General features: G+C 44.1%; 1 protein-coding gene across 5 annotated transcripts in view; it reads right to left on the reverse strand.

Moving 5' to 3' along the window:
- Window positions 1-27,630, reverse strand: part of LOC144823695 (TGF-beta receptor type-2-like) — a 420,165-nt gene that overhangs the window by 81,820 nt on the left and 310,715 nt on the right. For all 5 annotated transcript variants that reach the window (XM_078682433.1, XM_078682432.1, XM_078682430.1 and 2 more), the window contains exon 3: window positions 11,783-11,991. In XM_078682433.1, coding sequence (XP_078538559.1) covers window positions 11,783-11,991 — 209 coding nt within the window. The remainder of the gene's footprint in view (window positions 1-11,782; window positions 11,992-27,630) is intronic.

Below are 27,630 nucleotides of genomic sequence, written 5' to 3' on the forward strand. Positions count from 1 at the left end.
TAATACTGCGATACTATTTGACTTTGCTGCTCCATATGTGTATTTTGTTATTTTTACACTTTCATGGCCTTTTCGGGCGAATAAAGTTTTCTACAACCAACTACTTCTGCTACTACTTGATTTGCAAATCTGTGCAACGGTTACAGGGTTGTACCTAGTGGCAGAGCACCGCTTTTGAACAACGTCTGAAACAAATGTTACCACAAGAGATCATACAAGAGAAAAGCGAAAAAACACTTTCTGATGTCTAGTCCCTTTGTGGAGCAGCACTCATTAACTGCATGATCTCATGCCTCATATTATTTCTTTTTACTTTTTGGAAGGGGGTAAAATACATATTTTTATTTCCTGGAAATCCTCAGTGTAGCAATCTGACCGCTGCTCCACAGGAAGGCATGCGGATTCTGCTTTCGGGAGCCCTTTGTGGGTATTGGGAGTGTGAGGGGTGCACATGGGGGGTACCTATGGTACACCCCCTGCATTGTCATGGACATGGTGGCAGGCACATTACGGTGCCTGTCACCTTGCGGTGCCTATCACCTTGGGCATGACACTGCACGCATGCAGTCCCAGCACTGTGGCAGCCGGTGCTGTGAGCACCGCCCGCCGCAATGCTGGGAATGGAGGATGCCACCGCCATGGTGACGGTGGCATCCTAATCGCCGGTGGCGGACCGCCGCACCACTGGTGGCCGGCCCCAGCACCGCCATGGTGGCGGGCGGATGAAAGCCCACCCGCCATCCTAATAGGCCCCTTAATTTGAGCCAGTTGTTGCCGCCAAGGAAAGGCATGCGGATTCTGCTTTCGGGGGCCCATTACGGGTATTGGGGGGGGGGGGTGAGGGGTGCACTTAGGGGGGTACCTATGGTACACCCCTGCATTGTCATGGACATGGTGGCAGGCACCTCGAGGTGCCTGTCACCTTGTGCATGACAATGCACGGAGTGCATTCCCAGCATTGTGGCGGGCGGTGCTGTGAGCACCGCCCGCCACAATGCTGGGAATGGAGGATGCCACTGCCACAGTGACGGTGGCATCCTAATCGCCGGTGCGGGACTGCAGCACCACTGGTGGCTGGTCCCAGCACCGCCAGGGTGGCGGGCGGATGAGAGCCCGCCCGCCATCCTAATAGGCCCTTTAATTTGAGCCAGTGGTTGCAAGTGAAGCCCACTGGCACAAATTTTTATTAAGGACCAGCACTTCTATTTCTTCATCAGACTTTGACCCACAGCAAAAGAAAATGGGAAACATGTAAGAAGAGAATGATGGAAAACCCGTGACAAAGAAAGAAAGCAGAAAGCTTCAATTGGGAGATAAATGGGCACCAACTTTGGCGATGCGGCAAGCATGAGGTAAGTGGTTTTATTTATTTCGTTTTCACATTCCCGCTGTATGTTGAATTCCACTACCCCCCACCCTGCCGACCCACAGCGTTTACCTGTGCGAGCCACCGCTGCTTTGGAACCACCGCTGCACAAGGTCTCTGCATATCCATCTATGGCATCCTCGAACGAATCTCCACATCGCATCTTTTCGCTCATCAGAGCTGATGCATCATTGCTACTGAGCAGATCAGGACCAGCGCATTGTCCCTGTTGTGTGGATCGACACCGATGCATCGCTTCGGCTGACCTCTATGACGTACACGCAGCCCGAATCAAGGTACTATTTTCAGCAGGCCTCACTGGGTCCCTGTATCCGGCTTGCGCTCCATCGCAGTCGGCCTGAACTTTTGACTTTGTCCTAGTCTGGCACAACCAGATATCCCAAGTAAGCTCTTATTGCTTCTAAGCGCTATTTTACAGTTTATTTTTTGAAAACTCATTTGTCCAGTACGACTTATTGGAGTTTTTGTCAGTTTTGTCTTGTTTTATTTATTAAATTAAGCCCTATTTTCCTAACCTGGTGTGGAATCTTTTTGAGTGGTGTTTTCACTGTTTTATGTTTGAAGGGTTGGACAAATACTTTACTCATTGCCTCCAAGTTAAGCTTGACTGCTCTGTGTCAAGCTAACAGAGGGTGAGCACAGGTTAATTCGGGTATTGCTGGTGCCTTACCCTGACAAGGATTGTGGTTACCGTTTGACCAGGCTCACACCTCAGTCAGCCAGGAACCCATTTTCAAACACCTACAATATTTTAAATTTCAATTTTGTCAGAATACCAAAGAACCATGATTTTAGACCCTCTCATGAAGCATAAAGACTGTCAGAAAACCATCATAAAATATGGGCATTGAAGACCCCTTCTCAACATGGATGGGACCTAATGTGGGATGTCAAAGACTCAAAAACAAAAACGAGGCCACAGTCAAAACAGAAGTCAGATAAATAGGAGATGAAAAATATCTCCTCACTCAAACCAGCATGAAGAATGATTGCAATAGATTTATGTCCACTTTGCTTTAAAAGCAAATCTACAAAATGGACACAGCAAATGTATACGGCCTTATGTCACTTGTGGTCTTGGTTTGCTTTAGAAATTATATCTAAAGTCAAGTCCTTGAAAACTCAACAGAATCTCTCAGTCCTGGATGTGTCTTCAGTGATAGAATGGACTGGGTCAAGGATCGGTCTAGTGGGGTAAGAATCACCAATGGGGCATGATCAAATTACATGAATTTACAAAAGACCTGCCCCAAAAGGATGCGTGGAGATATGTACGTGAGATTTTTTTGGGGTCCTTCTAGAAACTAGACTATGACTTTCTACCAGAAAAAGATACATTCAGGCTGCAAGATGCACGTTTCCTAGCAATGGGAATATCTGATAACCAGGTTTAGACTCCACTAGTCACGCAAATGGCTCTCAGTGAGAGCCATACTTAACAAAACATTACTGGCAGATTTTAAATTCCACACTCTATCGAAAGTTAAAGAGACATTAAGAGAAGAAATCATAATGGTTTAGAGGGAAGGTGTGTTATCAAAAGAGACTAGCTTAAATATGACCAATATTGTTAGCACTCTGATTAGATTTGTCATGGGCACCTCGTTGGAGAGTTCATGAAGCCCTCACCCACCAACCTGGTTGGTGGCATGCTTCGTCATCGGGCCCACCCAGTGACACCTAATGTGTCCCGGGTGTGCTGCGACGCCTGATTACAGCGGAGCTGGTATTTTACTGAGAGTGCAGTGTGAGGTGTAAAATGAAGTTATGTTATGTTATTTATGTTATTTATACTTTTACCGCGCACAGCTGCCCCAGCGAAGGGGCGTCCTGGCGCTTTGACAAGGTACACACAACACAACACCAACAAAGACTGGGGTGGCTACAGAGAACAGTTGGAAGAGCTAAACAAAAAGGATGGTCTTGATGGCACGTCTAAACTGAAGAAGGTCATCGAGAGCCCGGATATGAAGAGAAAGAGAATTCCACCACTTCGCCGCTAAGACTCGAAAAGAGCGGCCACCAGCTCTACTCAGCCTGAAGCGCGGAACCACGGCCAGATTCTGACCCAGCGATCTAAGGGATCGCGGGGGAGAGTACTGAGTCAGCAGATTCTCCAGGATATGGGGAGATGAGCCCTTAAGGATTTTAAACGCAAGGCATAATACCTTGAATTTAATCCGCTGGTGTACCGGGAGCCAATGGAGAGACTGCAACGATTTAGAGACCGAGCATCTCCTTGGCAGGCCTATCACCACTCTGGCTGCAGCATTTTGGACTCGCTGCAGCCGGGTGAGTTCTGACTGATTAATCCCCGCCAAGAGCGAGCTGGCATAATCGAGACGGGACAGCACTGAAGCTTGAACCACCAGTTGCCTGGTGGGTGCATCAAAGAATTTAAGAATAGGTCTTAAACCTCTGATGATGCCATAACAAGTATCCGCCACCTTTTTGGAGTGACACATGAAGCTGAGGGTTGGATCAAGCCAAACCCCTAGATTTTTTATCTCCGATGCTGGAGAGGGGGTCACTCCCAGTTCAGAGGGCCACCACTTGTCACCCCACAGCTCCGCCTGCTTGCCGACCACCATAACCTCGGTCTTCTTGGTATTTAACTGGAGACAGTTGGAATTCATCCAGTTAGCCACTGCCCGTAGTCTGTCACGGAACCTGAGAGCCTCCATATCTGAGTTCCCACTCAACGTGACCGCCCGCTGCGTATCATCTGCATATGATACCATCGTCAAGCCCCATTGCTTGACGACCGCAGCCAGCGGCCTCATGTAAAGATTAAATAGGGTGGGACTCAACGATGACCCCTGTGGGACCCCCAGGTCCAACGGATAGAATTTAGACTTGCCGGGCGGGATCACAACCTGAAAAGAGCTTTCAGCAAGAAAGGAACAGAACCAGCATAGGGCGGAACCCGAGACACCCACTTCTTCTAGTCGCTGGAGCAAGATCCTGTGCGAGACCGTGTCGAACGCGGCACTAAGATCTAAGAGCAGTAGTGCCGCCGTCCGACCCGCATCAAGCACAGAACGCAGATGCTCGACCATGGAAAGTAGGGCTGTCTCTGTGCTGTGGCCCGCACGGAACCCATTCTGGGTAGGGTCAAGAATGTTAGCCCTGGTGAGATGGTCTGCAAGAATTCCGTTCAGATGGGCCTCAGCAACTTTCGAGGCCCAAGGAAGTAAGGAGATAGGGCGGTAGTTCTCGGGTTTGCGGGGGTCGAGGGTAGCCTTCTTCAAAATAGGAGTAACTACAGCCTGCTTCCACCTAATGGGGACTACACCTGAAGAAAGTGACAGATTGATCAGAGAAAGAACCGGAGTGCGGCATAAAGGCGTCATATTCTTAAGCTGAACCGGTTCAGCGGATCTACAGGAGATCCTGACTTAACCTTAAGGCTCAGGAAATCAAAGGCCTCCATTGACAAGGGGGGCAGGGTAGTAAGAAACTCACTTCCTCCCACGATGCAGCTGACCCGCTCCAAGATAGGAGAACCCGTCGAGAAAGTACGATAGATGGCTTGTACTTTCTCGAGGAAGAAGGCGGCCAGACCCTCACAGTGGGAGTCTGAACATATTTCCGCCGCCGTTGTCCTCTTAGCCATAAGATCCTTTAGCACCTTAAAGATAAGTTTGGAAGGATTCGGACTACTCTGAAACTCTTGGGCATAAAAGGCTGCTCGTGTTCTGCACACCGCCCTATGGTAAGCTTTGATTTTTGCAAGGTAGCAGGCCTTCAGTTCAGGATCAAAGGATTTCCTCCATAGCCTCTCCGCCTGTCTGCAGGCACTTTTTTAAGAGACGCTAAGGCACTGTCATACCATGGGCTAGGCTCTTTCGAACGACACTTAGACCATACCAGGGGGATCAATGAATCAAGAGCGTGGGTGATCCACTCGCAAAAGAGATCATATCCGCGATCAACATCCGTGAAAGGGCCCAGTGGTGCCCCCTCCAACAGATAGTAGAAATCCTCCAATCTGACTTTGTTCCTATGTCGCCTAAGAGCTAATCTGTCCTGAGATATAAAGGGAGGTTCAAATATAGGACATATCATTTTCACCAGCATATGGTCTGTCCAGACGATCTGGGTAGGACACAGAGCCCTAACTCCCTCTAAGTTGGTAAAAAAAGGGTCAAGGATGTGACCGTCCCTATGAGTGGGAGAGCTGACCAGCTGGGAGAGTTGCAGGGCCTCTAAATCTGCCAAAATGCTCTTAATAGAAGGCGAGGTCAAGCAATCAAAATGAAGATTGAGGTCTCCGAGGACATTAAAGTTAGCACAGCCTAGTGCCTCCGTGCTAATTAAATCCGGGAGAGAAGCCCTGAAAGCGGAGTCGCATCCCAGAGGGCGATATATTAACAGGCCAGAAAAGGTGAAACAATGGCTGATTGAGATTTTGAAGAGAGCACTTTCACATCCTGGAAGTTTTAAGGCCTTCCACTCACACGGATAGCACGACTTTATGGCCATGGCAATTCCTCCCCCCCTGGTAGCACGATTAAGTGTAAAGATGGAATAATCTGGGGGGAAAGCCAGATTAAGTACAGAAGAGTCAGAGTCCTGCAGCCAAGTTTCGTTCAGGAAAAACAGATCAGGGGATTCATCTTTAAGGAGATCATATATCTCTTGATGATGCTTTACTAGCGATCTAACATTTAAATTCCAGATGCTAAGATCACGCGGTCCTGGCGTTCTTTTGTGTAAGGATGGCAGCTCCAACGAACGAATAGGGGAAGGTGTATCTAAGGTCCAACCACCACAAATGCAACGGTACGGACCCCATAACGGGTCCATAGGCGGGTGATCGCAAGTTATAAACCGACCACAAATGGCCAGCAGATCCTCCCTAAGATAAGTGATACTAGGCGGAGTCATGATAGTAGGGCCACTGCTTAGAGTCCTGCCGCGACCCGCGTCTACTTCGCGCTGACGAGCGCAGACGGGCAGGACTCTGGGACGACTCAGACGCAGCGAGGGCGCGCCCGCTGCGCGATACCGCTGCGCGTTGAGGGGAGCTTTAAGTAGGCGTCCCTCTGAGCGTCCTGAGCGGTAGACCGCTCGCAAATGGCGCCCACAGAATGTCCAAACCATCTTAAGATGGCGCCTAAAATTCCCCACCCCAGGAACCGGACCCGCTAAACAGCGGTGATCAGCCGATTCGAGTGCAAATGAGGGGGATGAAATGAATCCTGTTTAAAACCAGGGGAAAAACAACTAAAATTAACTCAAATAGCAAACAGGTAAGTTAAAATCTAGCAACGCGGGAAATAAGGCGCGAAGCACAATGCAGCGTGAGGGTACCTTGTCAGGGCTATCCATAAGACTGGTCGCCTTAAGTAGGCGTCCCTCTGAGCGTCCTGAGCGCTAGACCGCTCGCAAATGGCGCCCGCAGAATGTCCAAACCATCTTAAGATGGCGCCTAAAATTCCCCACCCCAAGAACCGGACCCGCTAAACAGCGGTGATCAGCCGATTAGAGTGTAAATGAGGGGGATGAAATGAATCCTGTTTAAAACCAGGGGAAAAACAACTAAAATTAACTCAAATAGCAAACAGGTAAGTTAAAATCTAGCAACGCGGCAAATAAGGCGCGAAGCGCAATGCAGCGTGAGGGTACCTTGTCAGGGCTATCCACAGGACTGGTCGCCTTAAGTAGGCGTCCCTCTGAGCGTCCTGAGCGCTAGACCGCTCGCAAATGGCGCCCGCAGAATGTCCAAACCATCTTAAGATGACGCCTAAAATTCCCCACCCCAGGAACCGGACCGCTAAACAGCGGTGATCAGCCGATTAGAGTGCAAATGAGTGGGATGAAATGAATCCTGTTTAAAACCAGGAGAAAAACAACTAAAATTAACTCAAATAGCAAACAGGTAAGTTAAAATCTAGCAACGCGGCAAATAAGGCGCGAAGCACAATGCAGCGTGAGGGTACCTTGTCAGGGCTATCCACAAGACTGGTCGCCTTAAGTAGGCGTCCCTCTGAGCGTCCTGAGCGCTAGACCGCTCGCAAATGGCGCCCGCAGAATGTCCAAACCATCTTAAGATGGCGCCTAAAATTCCCCACCCCAGGAACCGGACCCGCTTGGCGAGGGTCCCAGTACCCGAGGGTAAATTACATTTTAATAACTGGGCCCCCGTCAGCGGTACCAGAGTACGAGGACGGTGCAACAGGTACAAGGCAGGCTCTGACCAGAAAAGCTGGTCAACCCCTTACCGCTTCACTCCTGGAAGCATTGGCTGTAAAATCTAAGCGCATATATGAGAAGGGAATCCCCCCCTCTCACACTTAGAGAAACACCTTAGTGATTGTAACACATAGCCTGGATTACACTCCTTTTTAACCTGCACTACACTCTATTTTAAAAAGGTCCTGAGGAAAGCCAGATTTAGTTTAAGGCACTGGCTGAAACATGTCGACCAACTGATGGATGTATGAGGTAGTAACTCGCCTCCCTTAAACATCCCCAAGCCTTATTTTAACCGCTGACGGGGGCCCAGTTATTAAAATGTAATTTACCCTCGGGTACTGGGACCCTCGCCAAGCCGTTTTAACTCACACTTCATTGTACACCTCACACTGCACTCTCAGTAAAATACCAGCTCCGCTGTAATCAGGCGTCGCAGCACACCCGGGACACATTAGGTGTCACTGGGTGGGCCCGATGATGAAGCATGCCACCAACCAGGTTGGTGGGTGAGGGCTTCATGAACTCACCAACGAGGTGCCCATGACAAATTTAATCAGAGTCCTAACAATATTGGTCATATTTAAGCTAGTCTCTTTTGATAACACATATAAACCACGGGGACTCGGACTAGCTTTCTAGTCCTCTCTCTCTCTCTTGATACGCGCATTAGAGGGAAGGTGAACATGTTTATTATTTCAAAAGCTAGAGTGAAGATAGTAGTATTGCAGGACTCAGACAAAGAACTTAAAAGGCTGGAGGGGGAATACTTATAAAGGATTAATAAGGACGGTCATAGAATGCTATATAACACAATAGGACATGCTAATGTGACCTAACTAGACCTCATGTGCCTAAATACAAAAAAGTCAATCATATGATGCTTCTTTGTGGCTCTGTGGAAGGTAGGGTTGAAAAAGTGCTCAAAGTCGCTGCAAGTAGGTTATGGTAGGAGCTTTATCGAATAAGACCTCAGACACCGCCAGCTGCTACATGAAGAACTCCACTACCCCAGAGTTCTGCATCCCACCCCAGAATTCTGCCTCCCAGTCCAGTGCTCCGAACCCAGTGTTCTAAGAAACCAAAATTCTTCACTTTTAACACATATCCCTAAAACAGGACAAGGACCTTAAGAATGGCCCAATCATCCAAACAGTCAATGATGGATGCAGAGGGAACAGAGACACATTCCACAAAATGGCACTGAAAACCAAAAGCTTATACGATAGAGAACTGAAAAAGGAGTGCAAGTGCAGATTGGGCTACAAGAAGAACATTAAATATTCAGGCTTCTGCCCCTTTCTTGTACTTCTGTAGTCTCTCCTTACAAGCAGGTGTGAGTCCCCGCAGACTCTATGCCACTGAGGAGGTTTGACCACCATGTTGTCCATCCTTTCATCGACGCTCTTCTGAGTAGAATCTGGACACAGGGGAACCCGACTCGGGTAACAGATCTTGCTGTCATTGGTGTTAATGGCATTCTTAAAAGCCTTAACGACCTTCATAGGGTGAAAAAACCTGGCCCAGGGTGCACAACCCACAAGCATGCGTATCTTGACCCAATCTCCTACCTAGATTGGATCAGTCTTCGTGACATACTTCTTATCAAAATCACACTTTCTATTCTCTTATAAAGACACTTCTCTCATTCTTCAATCATCATGCATAGAGACACTCACACACCCTTTGTACCAGAACATCCAAGCATGAAACAACTGGGCACCTGGCTTCTGCCCCACATACCATTAAAGGGGGAATGACCTGTGGCCGAATAGAGCTTCTTCCTATATTTCACCAATCTATTTTTCAGCTCTCCCTTCCAAGGCAACCCGTTCACTACAAAGTTATAGTTAAAATGCTTTAGCACCCATCAATTTTGGAATGGCAAAATGCAAATTTTTATGGATGACACTGTGGAGTAAAATTGAACTCCATTGTCCAACAAGGACTTTGCAAAACACTCCCTTTGAAAAAAGCCCTAAAAATGCTTTTGAACCCTCTAGACTAGTGTCGCCAACATACTTCACCTCGAGCTACCTACAGAACAAGACCACTAGAAGAAAAAGATATGACACAGGCCCTTCCCCACACAAGTGGCCAACTAAAACAATGGCGACCTCCTACCATGGGGAGTCAGGAAGATGCTCCTTCTATGTTGAAGGGATGACCATCTTAGAGATCTTGTCACTGTAACAGCACTCATTCCAATCCCAAACAAACATATCCATCATCAAATGGAGGCCCATCAGAAATCCTGTCATATCGAGTCTTTTGTCTTCACAATGCTAAGATGACTTGTATGTCCCTATGGTATAACCTTGTCTCTCAGAGTACCTGGGGAATGAGTTTGTGCCTCTGAATAGCAGAATGTCCCTCACACTGAGTTCCTTCCTCACACACCAGAATGGCTTACAATTGCTGTTCTCTCCTTCCTCGCAGACCAACAGTTTATGTAATACATCCCTCAAATAAACCTCTAAAATCAGCAATTAAGCCAGTAGATTACATCTTGTCTTAACGCTTACTTCAAATTTGGGATTAGGTAGGCTAATGGTCATTAGATGGAATGTCAGCAGTTTGGTAAAAAACATAAAGACGTGATAGTGAAAGGGCAGCTGGCTAAAACTGCTTTTGAAAGATGAATGGGTTAGTTTCAGGAATTTTAGGATGTTTAGTTGTAAAAACAATGAGTCTGTCAGGTCTGAAAACTGAATAATGCACATACACAACTTTCTCAGGGAGATGAGATATGAGCACCCCAGAAAAGTTACTTTATTTCAGTAAACCACTAGCAACTGGTCAGTGTAAGAATCAGAACCTTATTGATGGGTTCCATGCACATGATGCGCACACATTCTATAAACTGACCCACACACACCACTACAAACTGTCATTGGGTTGTGTTGCTAAATGCAGTCAGAGTGCAGGTTGGTGAGGTGCTCACGATGGGCAAGGTGGGAAATGAGTCCTGAGAAGGACGTTTACTAACAGTGTGATGGATGGTAAGGTTGGGAAGAAAGATTAATCTTGACCAAGCAGGCCCTTATGATCTCAAAAGACCTGCTGCATCGCATACAATTTTGTAACAACCAACTCTCTATGGTAACTAGCAGAAACACGTCCCATCTCAGGAGATTGCCATAACACCGAAAGCCAGAAATCATCAGACTCGAAATCAAGAAGTGCAAGATTGAAATAGCAAAAGCTTTCCGGAACGCTGTAAAACTACACATCAGGCTATCCCCATTGCTCTAGCACTTCAGAAACTAATTTAACATTTGCCTCTTCAAGGGGCACCTTATCTGTCTTTGATAGCAACCAGAGTTCTTCATACACCTATCCCTAAGCAGTGGACACCAATTCCCTGAGCCCTATACCCCCATTATGTACAGAATACCCTTGTACAGTGTTTGTTTGCAATCCAGCTCAGAAAAGAGAGATGTGCTTTATTTGTGGCACTGAGTTGAACTGGAAGGCAGCATGCTGAGGAACAGTTTGTTGACAATGGTATGGACTCCATATATAACCGAGATATGGTAAAGATATGGAATAAAGTACTTTTCCACATACAGCTGCTATACTGGTGAACTGAACATGGTACCCGAGCCAAAGGCTGACAGGTTTGAATTTGGTTTTCAAATAAAAAGCAGTAAAACATTGGAATATTGAGAGCTCCACTGAAGATAATGGTGTGGCTCAGGGCTAATAATGGCTGGTACAGACCATCTGATCCAACATTTCAATGTTTATCTTTCTGTTTCTCACTTTTTGATTTAGAACATTTTAGCCTCAGTGGGTGGATGCTCTTTAGCAATAATGTTTGTTAAAGGCCCCATCCCTTGGCCCCAGAACATGTTATTTTATTTTGAGTCATTAACATTTGTTATTACCCTTGGCAGTAGGCTAGAATGCTTAAATAATACATCTAATATCACTATCTAACCCTTGCTATCCTAGCATGTGTGTTCATGTGTACTCATTGGCTCCATTGCACAGACCGTTCATATACACAAATATTCTTCAGAATAGCAGGGAATTAGCGACTGTATCCATCAATTTGTTTTACAGTATCACAGTGTATCTCAAATAGAAGCGTACTTGCAATATCCCTTACTTTTGGAAGACCTTAAGATTTGATTTTTGAAGAGCTCCATGAAAGACTAGTCAAATGAAAATATTAGCAGGATTATGTCTCACCATTGATGTGGTTTTCAAAGATCAGTTTGTCGTTGCATTCCTGTTCGTCCACACAACCGCAGACGTAGAGCATGCCCTTCTCGGAAGGTTGTTGGCTCATGAGGCATCGGGAGGTGTTGTAGTTTTGAACCAAGACGTTCTCTACTAGAAGATGTGGGAGGTGGCAAAGGGTGATGACCTGAATGTTGGCTTTGGGGTTGTCCTGCTTCCTGGAAACAGAAAAACAGTTGTATTTCAATACTGGTGTCCACAGCCCCTCCATTAATTAAGGTTTTACTATTGAGTTCCAGGGATCACAAAATAAGTTACATAGGTGCCCACATTCAGCATTTAGGGTCTATGAGGAAAACACATATTGCTTTTTTAAGTTGCATCAAAATAACTAATATTGAAATGCTCTTACCTCATCCAGTTGGAACAGAACATTTTGATTTCAGCCCTAATTATGGGGCCTATTATGATTGCGGAATTTCCGCATCCTCCGGGCCGGCGGAAGCCACCGCCGGGCCGGAGAATGCGGAAATTCCGCAGCGGACCCACCAAAGACCCACCGCCACATTAGGATGGCTGGTGGGTCTTGGTTTCAGTCCGCAGCTTTTCCGCCGCGGTCGGCTTACAACCGCGGCGGAAAAGCCCTAATATGGTGGCGGTGTCTTCCAGACACCGTCCACCATATTAGGATTGCTGGCAAGATATGCTTTTCCGCGGCGGGTTTTCCGCCGAGGAAAAGCATACGGATCTTCACTGCAGGGGCCCGTTGCGGGCCCCCTAGGTGAAGGGGGGGTGGGTGGTGCACATGGGGGGTACCTATGGTACCCCCCTGCATTTGTATGTAGAAAGCGGCAGGCACCGCGCGGTGCCTGCCACTTTCTACATACAAATGCAATGCGTGCATTTTTAGGTTTCGCCCTGGCGTTGCAACTGCATAGCAGTTGCTCCGCCCAAGGGCGAAATCCAATGTTATCTCAATATTGAGGATTGAAAACGCCCCTTCTTCCATTGGCTAGCTCCATAAATGGAGGCTAGCCATTGGAAGAGATTGTCCGTCAATCACGTTTTCCAGAGAAAACGCGATTCGGGGGCGTTTCTGGGTCTTTTTTAAGCCCCGCCCCTTGTTGCCGTGTGTCCCGGGCCGCGCTGTGATTGGCTGCAGGCCCGGGACACCCCAGTGACGTCATTTCCCGGGCTGCGCTGTGATTGGCTGCCGGCCCGGGACACCCCCGTGACGTCAGCCAATCACAGCACGGCCCGGGACCTGACTTGTTGTTTCTGTATTTCGTTTTGTTGATTACACGTTAGCGTTCTCTCACCCTGAGGGCACACAATTGACCGTATCTAGGGAAACTGACTCCTTGTAACTCTGACATCACACTGCATTCCTTCATAATGGTTGCTACTGATGGAGCGAGATAGAAAACAGAATTCTGTTTAAACTCGTGAAGTCACATTTCCATAACATAAATAATATTATTAACGTTTTGTGGTGTGTTTTGCTAACACAACCTAGATAAAACTTTACACATGGGGTTGGTAACACGTGTGCTCATAAACGTGCATAAATGTTGCATCTTTTGTTCGTGCAAAAATAATAAATTAATTTGTCGTTTTCGTTTTGTCATTACTAAAATGCAGCAGATTTAAAAGAGCATGTGCTTATTTTGCTTTCCTTGTCTATGTGATGTCATTTCTACTATTCTAGGTGCACATAAGGTTTCATGGAATCATGAAGATTGGTAGATATAAAATGCTGCTTAATTGTTGCTTGGTGCTAGGTAACGTTAGACTAATTGGGTGGGCTAATCAATTAGTAAATGAAGGGTGGATACAGAATAAATGACAATTCTTACATTAATACTTTCCTTGTGTTTGTTTTATACTAGAAAAATAAGTTGCCTGCTTTTGGGCCTAGTTTGCTCGAGTTTACTAAACGATGAATTAATTCTGCAAGGAGCGCGAGATGTCTCTGAGAAAGAAAAAGTTTTCCATCAAAATTGCATTCATTCAGCAAAGATGATGTGTTGTCATCATTCTGGCGGACGTGGCCAAGGTCAGAAACCGGTAGAAAAGAACACTTTTATTAACTTGGCATCCGCGGAAGTGCAATGGAGTCAGTAAGAACTCTTGTTCAAATTGTTGCAAACCAAGGAAGCTTTGGAACTCGTACAAGAAAGACAATGGTCCCAAAGAATATGACCGAATGGAAGTTTTGAAATGTAGGTGACATGTCACTTGTCACCCTTCGTCCAATGAGACATCGTTATTTGCAGAAAATTTTCCTTTACTTAGATTAGCTAGCATAGAAAGGTATAAAAAGTCCATGCCCTGGGGATGGGCTGGCTGCTGCTTTCTGACTTTCCGATGAGGGTGTCGTGCTGATGGACTTTGCGTGGAGCACGTAAGAATCCTCAAAGAACTTTACTTTATTTCCATTTTATTTAGCTCAGTTAGGGACTTAGGTTTTTAGAAATGCTAAACTTATATTTCCTTGTTTAAACTATATTTTCTCATGATACTTTGCAAACATGCTTACTATATTGCTAATAAAATTGCATTTATAAAATTATATTTTGAATTATCTACAATTAGTTAATAAAATCTTACTTTTGAAACAAGCTGGTCTTGGTTATTCAGAAGCGTAGGTTACTATTAGCTAGATGCCATCGCCATGGTGGTCATTTAAATAGTTAGGTTTTGTTCAAATGACGTCAACAATTATTGCAGTTGTATATAAATGTATATAGGTTGTGAATAAGGTGTATATAGAATTAATTTGATCACCTGATTCAGTAGGTCAAATATGTCATGTTTGATTAATGGGTCCATGAGTTTGAGTAATATTTTAGGTAGCAGGTTATAGAGTTGGGTAGCATTGGTTATGGCATATTTCCTATAGGCCGCTGGATCAATTCTTCTGGTAGCAGAAATTGATGGTTGCTAAGGGTAACCAAGGCGTTGCTAGGGGTAACTAAGGTGTTATTAATATGTTATGGTATAGAAATAGGATCGATGTTTAACATATGTTGAGTTAGTTTTCATGCTATACGTGAATTGTACCGGTACAGATTGTGTGATGAGAAGGTAGTCACGCAAGACATCTGATCTGTTTGTGATATCGTCGTGTATCACAAGTGATATCGTCGTGTATCACGTGTTGTGGTCGTGCAACACAGTGTTGTGGTCGTGCAACACAGTTTTAGGGCTAGGTGTGAATCTTGTTTAGTGAGGGTTTTCTAAGAAATTAGAGCAGCATGAGAATAGGGCCAAGCGCCTGTTGTAAAACTCACTGTGATAAGAGTATTAGTTATATTCGAGCTTGAGTGAAGGGTAGGGTAACGTCGGTATATGATTACCTATAAACAGGTGAGAGTCCTGTAGGGGTACATGTTTTATATCTAGAAACAGGTGAGAGTCCTGTAAGGATAACGGCATTATTTTGCTAACGGTGCATGATTTCTATAAACAGGTGAGAGTCCTGTACGGATTTCATGTGTGTTTGAAGTTAGGGATTTTTCCGTGTGAAAGTGCGTGATTGTTTTGTAAGGTATGTTCAAGTGGAACTTTCGAACAGTCACTTAGTTGTGCGTTCTGAGGGAAATGAGTTCATATTTTACTTGATAGAAGGGTAGAGTAAAAGTTGCTCTACTGGCAATTGGAAATTATTCTATGAGAATAGTGTCGACTATTCCAAGTTGTGAATACTTGAATGCATGCAAGCTATCCTAATTAGAGAAACAGTCAGATGAGTCCTTATTGTCATTTTTAAAAATTAATTTTAACAGAGAAAGCGTTCTCAAAATGGCGCTGTGAAAAATTTTTGTGAAGGAGGGGTAAGCGCACAAATCTGGCATTTTGACGCTGTTCCGCTTCCCACCTCGGACAGCACAGCCGATTGAAGGCTGTCGCGGCTCGAGCCGGGGGTCAGCCGCCATCTTAGGGAGGTGCAGGGATCGCGGTCTAGGCTTTCAGACCCTCCCACCCTCCTCCTGCATAAATGTGTGTTATTTCCCGTCCGCGCAGCGGGCGGGCGCAGCGGGCGGGCGCAGCGGGCGGGCGCAGCGGGCGGGCGCAGCGGGCGCGCCGATGGCGCGCCGAAGGCGCGCCTAAGGCGTGCCCGTCTGTGCCCGTCCGCGCCCAACCGGGCCCCGGGGCCAGAACCCCTGGTTCGTCTCCTGTGGCTCCTCGCCCATATTCCAGGAAACAACTACTTGATTTAAAACCTCCCAACACGCATACTATGCATTCTTTGGATATGCTCGACCGTTTTCCTCAGTACTGCCCTGATTGCCCATCTTTTTTAAACACTCCTCATTTATGCAAAAGTCACCAGCAATTAATTACTACTCCTTCTCCTCCTGGATTTGTATTTATTAGTCACAATTGTCGCTCACTGCCCAAACATAAACGCAACATTTTTGACTTGCTTATTGATGAGGCGCCGGATGCGTTATTTATCACTGAATCTTGGCTCCACGATAGCTCTGGCCCTGACATCGCCGAAGCGTTGCCTATTGACTATGCCATTGTCCGAAACGACCGTCCTAAAAGGACTGGAGGTGGTGTGGCGATCATTTTTAATAAAAAATACCAATGTCACTCAGATCCTATCACATTGAGTGGATGTGATGCTCTTCATTTCAAGCTCACTTTAAATCCTAATAATACTCTTACTGGGCTCCTTATGTACTGTCCCCCTGGCACTGTAAATTCTTGGTATACCCAATTTTTGGATTACATTGCTTCAGTGCTTGTTTCTTCCAGTAACTTCTTTGTCATTGGTGACTTAAATTTACACTTGGACAACCCCAATGATAAGCCAGCAGGAAATTGTATTACCGATCTTGCTGCTATGAACTTAATCTTACATAACAAGGGTCCCACCCACAAGGGCGGGCATCTTTTAGATCCTATTTTTTCAAACTCTCCGTTAATAACATGTTTTCCTGCTTTACCTGTTTCTTGGTCTGATCACTATCCAGTTAAATTTACTGTGACTACAAACAAAACACAGACCACACCCAAATTTTCTCTTAATTTTAAGAAGAGAGTCTGGAAAAATTTGGACATGGCAGCTCTCAACAAAAAACTGTTTGATCTCCTGCCTAAATATCTACCTAACTTAGACAATATGAACTCAGCTGCTAATTCGGTAGATTCCTGGCTCTCTGAAGCTATAAATACTTGTCTCCCTCTTACAAATAAAAAAACTGTTGTCCATAATTCTCCCGCCCCTTGGTACAACGAAACCCTCCGTCTACATAAAGCCCAATGTAAGAGACTAGAACGTATTTGGAGGAAGGAATATTCAACTGCTGCTGCACTTACGTACAAAGTCGAATTGAAACTTTACCACAAGGCTTGTGCTCACACCAGAGCCACTTATGTTACTAATCTGATTACAGAAGCCATGAATAAATCTAAAGTTCTATTTAAAGTAGTAAAAGACCTTGCTGGCTCGCAGACAGCTGCTATACCCCCTCCTCTTTCGAGCAAGAAATGTGACGAACTTGCCCAGTACTTCACATCCAAAATTGACAAAATCTACAAAGACATAATAACCCATGAGGAATCTAATGCCAGTCCTTGCTTATCCCCCACCATTTCTTGCCCTCCCTCGGTCTCACTGAAGTCTTGGCCTGACCTTGTACCTGCCACCCTTTTGGAAATTTTAAATAATATTAAATCTGGCTCACCCATGGACCCCCTACCCATCTCGGTTTTGCGTTGTCTTGAGTCTCCCCAACTCAATGTGATCTGCTCTTTACTTAATGCCTCTCTTGACTCAGCTACGGTCCCCCACAGCTGGAAGCATGCAATGGTTACCCCGCTCCTTAAGAAACCCACTGCAGATCCCAATGTAGCTGCCAATTTCCGGCCCATTTCATTGTTGCCGGCTTTTTCAAAAATTTTGGAAAGGCACATTCATTTTCATCTTTCACGTTTTATCACTTCTAATAATCTCCTTCACCCCTCCCAATCTGGCTTTCGTCAAGGCTTCTCCACTGAAACCACGCTATTAGGAGTAACTGAGAACATTCGCCAATTATTAGACCAAGGTGAAACGGCTGCACTGATACTGCTCGATCTCAGTGCAGCCTTCGATACCGTCTCTCACAGTATCCTTCTCAGTAGCCTTGCCTCCTTTGGCATTTGTGACAAAGCCTTGCTCTGGTTCTCGTCTTTTCTCACTGATAGGACTTTTCAAATTTTTTCTAATACCTCCACTTCCAACACTTATCCTTCCCCACATGGTGTTCCCCAGGGTTCCATCCTTAGCCCTCTTCTCTTTAATCTTTATGTTGTTCCGCTAGCACATGTCGCAAATCATTCTGGTCTTAATCTCTTTACTTACGCTGATGATTCTCAGATTGTGTTTTCTTTATCTCAAGCTGACCCTTCTTCACCCTCTTCTCTGCAATCTGGTCTTAGTAACATCTCCCGCTGGATGAGCCGTAATTTTCTTAAGCTCAACAGCGATAAGACGGAGGTTCTCGTCTTTGGTAACAAGCCTGACCTTTGGAGTTCAAGACACTGGCCGCCAACCATGGGCGACTTACCCATTCCATCGGAACGAGCAAGAAATCTAGGGGTTCTTATCGATAGGGATCTATCGATGAAAGACCAGGTCAATAAAGTTACAGCCACTTGTTTTACTATCCTTAGATGGCTGAGGAGAATCTTCTGGATTTTGCCATCCGACACCCAAAGATCAGTTGTGACGGCCCTGGTGACCTCAAGATTAGACTACAGCAATGTGCTCTATCTGGGGGCTACCAGGGCAGTCATGCATCGCCTCCAACTAGTCCAGAATGCAGCTGCCCGGCTTCTATGTGGATGCCGGAAATATGATCCAATTACGGAACATATCAAGCAACTTCATTGGCTTAATCTTGACAACCGGGTAAAATTTAAGGCACTATGCTTTATGCATAAGATTAAGATTGAAGCCGCTCCCAGCTATCTTCAATCACTCGTTAAACCTTATATACCCACACGCTCTCTTCGATCTTCTTCCCAACACCTGTTTTGCGTGCCTAAGTTCAGGCTTTCAAGAGTAGGTGGCCGTTCCTTTGCTGTACTGGGACCCAAACTCTGGAACTCCCTTCCCCTGGACCTACGAATGGAGCAGTGCCATCTTCGCTTCCGAAAAGCCTTAAAGACCTGGTTTTTTGTCTAATAATTTTTTTCTTCAGGATCAATTATGCTGTTCATTGTCAACTGGGATGGTGCAATGAGCTAAAAAACGGTGTTGGATCTAGCCCTGATCTCTTGACTGGGTGAGAGTACTCTGCTTAATTCAGAGACTCTGTCCATCACCACCCCTTGTTGTAAATAATTTTGTCCACCCTAAGCGTGGAAGGGTATACTCAGATGTGAGTCCCTTGCTCATTGCACCATCAGGATTCAAGCAAGCCGGGCCGAAGACGCCTGAAATGGCAGAAACCGGTCCCCGGAAGCTTGTTTCCTTCCCAGTGTAAGAATTGGCTTTTGTAGTCTGGTCTGCCCTGTTCCCATGATGCACTGGGCCAGGGACAGACTAATTTGCATACAGCCAGGTTCTGAAACTGGGATGGTGCAATGAGCTAAAAAACGGTGTTGGATCTAGCCCTGATCTCTTGACTGGGTGAGAGTACTCTGCTTAATTCAGAGACTCTGTCCATCACCACCCCTTGTTGTAAATAATTTTGTCCACCCTAAGCGTGGAAGGGTATACTCAGATGTGAGTCCCTTGCTCATTGCACCATCAGGATTCAAGCAAGCCGGGCCGAAGACGCCTGAAATGGCAGAAACCGGTCCCCGGAAGCTTGTTTCCTTCCCAGTGTAAGAATTGGCTTTTGTAGTCTGGTCTGCCCTGTTCCCATGATGCACTGGGCCAGGGACAGACTAATTTGCATACAGCCAGGTTCTGAAACTGGGATGGTGCAATGAGCTAAAAAACGGTGTTGGATCTAGCCCTGATCTCTTGACTGGGTGAGAGTACTCTGCTTAATTCAGAGACTCTGTCCATCACCACCCCTTGTTGTAAATAATTTTGTCCACCCTAAGCGTGGAAGGGTATACTCAGATGTGAGTCCCTTGCTCATTGCACCATCAGGATTCAAGCAAGCCGGGCCGAAGACGCCTGAAATGGCAGAAACCGGTCCCCGGAAGCTTGTTTCCTTCCCAGTGTAAGAATTGGCTTTTGTAGTCTGGTCTGCCCTGTTCCCATGATGCACTGGGCCAGGGACAGACTAATTTGCATACAGCCAGGTTCTGAAACTGGGATGGTGCAATGAGCTAAAAAACGGTGTTTGATCTAGCCCTGATCTCTTGACTGGGTGAGAGTACTCTGCTTAATTCAGAGACTCTGTCCATCACCACCCCTTGTTGTAAATAATTTTGTCCACCCTAAGCGTGGAAGGGTATACTCAGATGTGAGTCCCTTGCTCATTGCACCATCAGGATTCAAGCAAGCCGGGCCGAAGACGCCTGAAATGGCAGAAACCGGTCCCCGGAAGCTTGTTTCCTTCCCAGTGTAAGAATTGGCTTTTGTAGTCTGGTCTGCCCTGTTCCCATGATGCACTGGGCCAGGGACAGACTCATTTGTATACAGCCAGGTTCTGAAACTGGGATGGTGCAATGAGCTAAAAAACGGTGTTGGATCTAGCCCTGATCTCTTGACTGGGTGAGAGTACTCTGCTTAATTCAGAGACTCTGTCCATCACCACCCCTTGTTGTAAATAGTTCATTGTCAATTAGCGCCGGGAAACCCTCACGGGTAGCTGCCGCGCTATATAAGATTAGTAAATAAATAAATAAATAAATAAGCGCAAGGAGTGAGAAACGAGAAACCGCAGCTGCTGTGTACGTCACAGAGCCGCGCTGGGATTGGGTGACACACGTCACAAGCTGTGCTCTGATTGGTTCTTGAGTCTCTGACGAACTGTAAGCCGATTGGTTTTTCAGAAAATCTTCATTTTTATTGGTTGAGTAGAAAAGTGACGTAGCTCAACCCTCATTGGCCTGTTGGTGTGTTTCGCGTACGGATTGGTTGTTTTAGCGGAACATCCCGGAAATATTTTACGAACAATTTTGTTAATTGGAAATAACTCGTAAAGATGAGTTATCATTTTAAACACGTTGAGAAAAAGCCAACGTTGTTTCAGAAACTTAAAAATTTTATATCGCCTGACAAGAAAATAGAAACGCGAGGTGGTAAATTACTTCATAAGTATAAAACACCTGCAGCGTATATGGAAGGGGAGTATGGTTATCATACTGTTTTGTGGTTTGACGCTTGGAAACAATATACAAAAGATGACGGTGTTTTAGCATGGCCTGATGATGGTTCATTTAATGTAAAGGTTTTGAGAAATTTGCGAGAGAAAATGAATGCTCTTAAACCCAAGCCGAGACCAACTCAATTTGAGGCTTTAGTTGAGTGGGAAGATGAAATGTACCAATTACAAAGGGAAGCAAGTGGAATTAAAAGATCTTCTAAACCCCCAAGTTGGAAGAGAGAGACACATGAAGACAGGATGCGAATGTGGAGACAGGGAAACATGAGTGAGGGACTTTTTGTAATTAGAGAAATGGTTTCAGGTTCTCCTGGTGGAAAAGAAACTGAAAAAAGAAATAGTGCTCCTTTGGAAAGTGAATCGGAAGATGCAGTTTTAGAAGAAATATACACTACAGATAAAAGGAATCAGCCTTTTAGACCTCCTAGATCATGGTCTACTCCGGTGGTTTCTACAGAAACTTCACCAAGTGCACCTCCAATGAATGAAGCTCCGAAACTTTATCCAAATAATTGTGAAATTGTTGAAACTCCAAAAAGACCGGAATTTGAAAATGTCCGTAATGAGGGTAGATATTTTTCAGCGACTCCAAGAGCAAGGGAAGCTCCAAAAAATTATGTAAGAGAAACAAGAAATGTTGAGGCTGTTGATTCTTCTGAGTATTTACGATCAAAAGAAGAATTAATTTGACAAATAACAAAAAGCATGGAAGCTGTGACAGTTCCAGTAACTATTGGTCCTGTTCAGCCTGTTTTTGAACAAAGAGAAACTAATAAGACAGGGTTAACTGTTCCTTTAAATGCAGAAATCCAGAAGGTTGCTGAAAAATTTTATTCAGACTTATCTGAAATAAACTCTTCAAGATCGAGAATGCCTGATTTAACTTTTAATGAGGATTTATCTCCAAAAACACCGATGGGTGCAGAATCTGATGCTGAGAGTCCTGAAGTTAGGGTGACCAAACCTAAACTTGATGTTGCAAAATTAAAAGCAAATATTGAGGAATTAATAATTGGTACCATTGGTCCTGACAGTCTAAATTATTATCGAGATGATGAACTACTGTTCATTTGCAAGAGTATGCAATGGAAAACAAAAAACAAATATGATCAATTGGAAGAACTTGCAGCTGAACTAGAAATTGATGTGAGCAGACAGAAGAATTTTGCAAAACATTACAGATTAGACTTTTCAGAAAGTGATATTGAAAGTTTGAATTCTATGGGAAGAATAATGCATATAAAAGATCTGATTGTGTACATTAAAAAACTAGGAGAACTGAATAAGTGGAGAGTAAAATGGACTAAAAAGAAGGAAGATGAGAAATTGGAAAAATTGTCAAAACAATTTCCAATGAGAGAGATTGCAGGTGGAGGATATGTTCATGTCCCATGGTCAAGACAAGACATACTACTGTTCACAAATGATTTTCCGAAACTGAGGGAAAAGCCAGTGGAGTGGTATAGGCAAGTGGATAGGTTTATCAAAGTCTCAAAAGTTCTGTGGATTGATCTGGATGGATTTTTTGACATAGTTGTCCCATCAGATCTTTGGACAGAATGTAAAATATCCATAAGTTGGCCAAAAACGGAACCTGATCGGGTTAAGGAAACAGGTGCTCCAAATCCTCTTGTAATGGATTTCTACGAAAAAGTGATTTACTGGTTGAAAAACAAAATTCCACCAAAAGAGGTTGATTGGGTTAAAATAGAAAGAACAAACCAGGAAACAAAAGAATCAGTTCATTCGTTTTATGAAAGGTTACTGTTGATTTTTAAACAATACAGTGGCTATGAAAAATTAGACGAGAAGGATATGAGTCATTTCGTCTACAGATTTGTTTATGGTTTAAAACCAGAAATTGCAGATATGATCAGGAATAGTATTGTCGGATGGCAAGCACTATCTGTTGATGACATTTTGAGAAAGGCAAAATACTGCAGTGATGAGTTGGAAGTCAGACAAAAGAGCCTCAAGGAAAAAGCCATGTGGGCTCAGGTAAAGGTGGCTGAGCAACAGATTGCCAGTCTTGGTAATAAAAACACAAATTTTGTGCAAACTACAAATCCGAACCAAGGGCAAGGAAAGTTTAAAAATAATACTTTTGTGAGAAAATTTAATCCAAAAATTGAAGAGATGAAACAAAGATTACCTTGTTTTAATTGTGGCGAAATTGGACACTGGAAAGACGAGTGTAAGAAACCGCCTAGAAATTTTAAAAGCCCATTATTAAATCCACAGATGCAGAATGATGTTGACCTTCAGCAACAGCTACAGTTGCAACAGAGTTTAAACGAATTGAGTCTTCAACGACAGTTGCAGCAACAGGTAAATCAGCAACAGGTGAATCAGGTGAATAACCGTCAGAATCAATTGCCTCAGGCACCGTTTCCAAATTGTGGGGGAACACAGAAATATAATGTAGGTGTGGGATTTCAAGGAGAAGATCAGGTAATAAACCCGAAAAGGCAGAGAGTGCAAAATACCGCACAACAGTTTTTGTTAACAGAAGGACAGGAGAGTGATTCTGATGATAGTTACTGACGGTGCCCGAGAGAGGAGGAAGAGTGTGTTGTTGGAGCCACTCTTGAGGTTGACCAGTCTGGTCCATTTGTAAATGGGAAAGTTAATGATGTAGACATCACTTTTCTAGTGGACACTGGTGCTACCCGTTCTACTGTTAGATCAGTGGAAATTGAAAACCTACCTCTCTCTGGGGATACCATCCAAGTAGTAGGAGTAAGTAATCAACAAATCAGGACTGATTTGACTGATCCAGTACCAGTTGAAATTGGAAATTTCAAAGACAAACATAGATTTGTGGTTTGTAACAGTAGTCCGGTGAATTTATTGGGCAGAGATATATTGTGTAAAATGAATTGCAGAATATATTGTTCTCCTGAAGGAGTTGAATTACAAACAATGGAAGAAGATGGCTTGTACAGATTGACAATGATGTTAATGGAAACAGAGGAAACAAAATTGTTTCCTGCATTTGAAAAGGAAAATCTGCCAGAAGAACTCAAAGAAACAGTAAAATCTGAAATTTGGGATTTGACTGGGAATGAGATGGGTCTGATGAAACATGTCGATCCAGTCAAAATTACACTGAAGCAGGGAATAGAGTTCCCTAATATACCTCAATACAAAATGAAAGCAGAGACAATTGAGGGAGTCATACCTGTAATTGACAAATTCATTAAACAAGGTGTCTTAAAAGAAATTGAGAGTAGCTCTTGTAATTCACCGATTATGGGAATTAAAAAGTCGAATGGAACGTATCGGATAGTTCAGGATTTAAGAAAAGTTAATCAAATCGTGGTTCCATGTTGTCCTGTAGTTCCAAACCCAGCAGTGATTTTGTATCAGATTCCACATGATGCTGAATGGTATACTGTCATTGATCTTTGCAATGCATTCTTTACTGTTCCTCTACATCCAGAGAGTCAGGAAATTTTTGCTTTCAGATTCCAGAGTAGGACCCTTGCATGGTGTAGAATCCCACAGGGGTATACAGAGAGTCCTTCTATCTTTAATGAGCTGTTGAAAAGATCTTTGGAAAATTTGGACTTACCTGGTAGGTCTACGTTGGTGCAGTATATTGACGATCTGTTGATAGCTGCTAAAACGAGAGAGAATTGTGTGACAGACACAATAACACTTTTGAATCATCTTGCAGATGAGGGACATAAAGTGTCTCCAGCAAAATTACAGTTTTGCAAACAAGAGGTGAAATATCTTGGTCACAGAATTGCAAAGGGAAAAAGACAGGTGACAGTTGATAGAATTAAAATGATTCAAGCAATGCAACCACCCAGAACACAGAGACAGGTTCGAATGTTTTTGGGAATGGTTAGCTACTGTCGACAATGGATAAGTGGATTCTCGGTAATTGCGAAACCACTACAGAGACTGACAAGATCTGATGTGAAAGATCTAATTATTCTCAATGAGGCTGAGATGGAATCTTTTGAGAACCTGAAAAAGAGCTTATGTCAAGCTCCTACTTTGGGCATGCCGAATTATGAGAAAGATTTTGAACTGTATTGCAGTGAGAGAGAAGGATGTGCATTGTCTGTGTTAATCCAGAGACATGGGAATCTAAAGAAGCCCATTGCATATTTTTCTGCAGTTCTCGATCCCATTGCAAAAGCATTACCAGGTTGTTTAAAAGCAGTTGCAGCTACAAGTGTCAGTCTTGAGCAGAGTGAAGGAATCATAATGGGATTTCCTGTGAAAGTTTTTGTACCTCATTCAGTTGAAATATTATTGACAAGAGGTAAAACTCAACATTTAACAAGTAGCAGATTGACAAAGTATGAGAAAATCATACTAGGAGCAGATAATGTTTCTATTTCAAGATGTTTAAATCTGAATCCTTCTACATTACTTCCTGATTCTGAAATCGTTGATGAAAATGAAGTGGAACATGAGTGTTTGGATGTTATGGAATTTTGCACCAAACCAAGGCAGGACATTAAAGATGTACCTTTGCCTGAATCAGATGTTGTCTACTTTGTGGATGGCTCCTGTCTGAGGACAGAGGGAGGTGTTTTGAAAGCATCATATTCTGTCTGTACAGTTGCAGATGTTGAAGAAGCATCATGTCTTGAAGGAATTCGTTCAGCACAGGTGGCTGAATTGATTGCTTTGATTCGTGCATGTGAAATATCAAAAGATATAAGAGTTACCATCATTACTGATAGTCAGTATGGGTACGGGGTTGTTCATGATTATGGACAGCTCTGGTCTCAGAGAGGTTATTTGACCTCAGCAGGCTCACCAATTAAAAATGCAGTCTTTATCAAAAGATTAATTGAAGCCATACAGTTGCCGAAAGAAATCGCAATTGTAAAGTGTGCTGCGCACACAAAAGGAGTGGATTATATCTCAAAAGGCAATGCCTATGCAGATGAGACAGCAAAATACTGCGCAAGAAAGGGTTGTGCATACAATCGGGAAAAGAGTAAAGAAACTGATTCAAATTCATTAATGCTAACAACAGTGGTAGAAACATGGAATGAAATCAGAGATTTACAAAATGAAGCAGATGATGAGGAAAAAGATCTATGGTTGCGATCAGATTGTAGACCACGTGATGAGGATGGAGTGTGGGTCTATAAAGATGGCAGAGTAGTTTTACCAAATTGTTTGATTGCTGATATGGCCAGATTGTATCATGGCCCGGCTCACCTTGGAAGAGATTCTATGATCAGACTTTTCCGAGAGACTTGGTTCAATACTAAATTCAGAACGATTGCAGAGTCTTTTTGTCAAAGGTGTTTGTCATGCCAACAAATGAACCCAAACAGAAAATCAGTTGTGGGTACAGGGATAATTGGTCGGGAAGGTGGTCCCTTTACCAGATTGCAGATGGATTTTATTGAAATGCCCCTACACAATTGTTTGAAATATGTTCTTGTAATTGTTTGTTTGTTTTCAAGGTGGGTGGAAGCATTTCCTACACGACATTGTGATTCAATCACAGTGGCAAAATTGCTGCTGAGAGAAATCATCCCAAGGTACGGTTTTCCAGTCACTATTAAGAGTGATGGAGGAAGCCATTTTGATAACAAACTGATGAAGTTGATATGTGAGGCATTAAGCATTAAGCAGAAAATACACTGTGCATACAGACCAGAGGCATCTGGGGTGGTTGAGCAGATTAATGGAACAATTAAAAACAGAATTGGAAAAATGTGTCTAGAGACAGGTGTAAAGTGGACTGATGCACTTCCACTTGTTTTAATGTCATTGAGAAGTACACCTGATAAAAAGACAGGTTTGAGTCCTCATGAAGTACTGATGGGAAGAGTCATGAGACAGGCTTTTGTACCTGTAGGCAAATTGTTGAGTATAAATGACAGTGCTATTTTGGATTACTGTAAAAGGTTATCTGATATAGTGACTTCTGTGTCTATTCAGGTGGGAACTGAAGCACAATCAAATGAGAAAGTTCTAACACATGATTTGAGACCTGGTGATTGGGTCAGAACAAAAGTACATCGGAGAAGAAATTGTTTGGCTCCTAGGTGGCAGAAGCCTAGACAAGTAATTCTGGTTACTACAAATGCAGTGAAATGCAGAGGATTGAAAAGGTGGATACATCCTAGTCATACCATTCCAGTGCCTACTCCTGAGAGTTCTGATGTAGAAAGTGATACTACAGAAGATTCTGATTCAGAAGTAGAAGGTGAAACAAATCCAGAGACTGAAGATCGACAGGGAAGTCGACATCTGGAACCTGTGCCTGTGAATGAAGGATTAGTGACAAGAAAAAGCTCTGAAATAATTGAAATAGATTCTGGAGAAGAAGAGAATCTATCAGAAGGAAAAACGACTGAGGAGTCAGTCAAGAAGATTAATGGAGTGATTTCCATTGAAGACAGTGAGGCTGAATCGAAAGAAATTTCTGACCAGGAGAGTATCGAAAAGCAGAAGTTAAGCTCTGAAGTAAGGAACAGAAGTCCAGAATCTGGGAAGTTGGAGGTAATTGAAGAGGAGGAGGAAGACGAACTGCCGAGTACCAGTGATGGAAGACAAAGTGTTCCTGAAGGAGTGAAACTGCCGAAT

This window comes from Lissotriton helveticus, chromosome 3_1, assembly GCF_964261635.1.
Source record: "Lissotriton helveticus chromosome 3_1, aLisHel1.1, whole genome shotgun sequence".
Taxonomy (NCBI): Eukaryota; Metazoa; Chordata; class Amphibia; order Caudata; family Salamandridae; genus Lissotriton; species Lissotriton helveticus.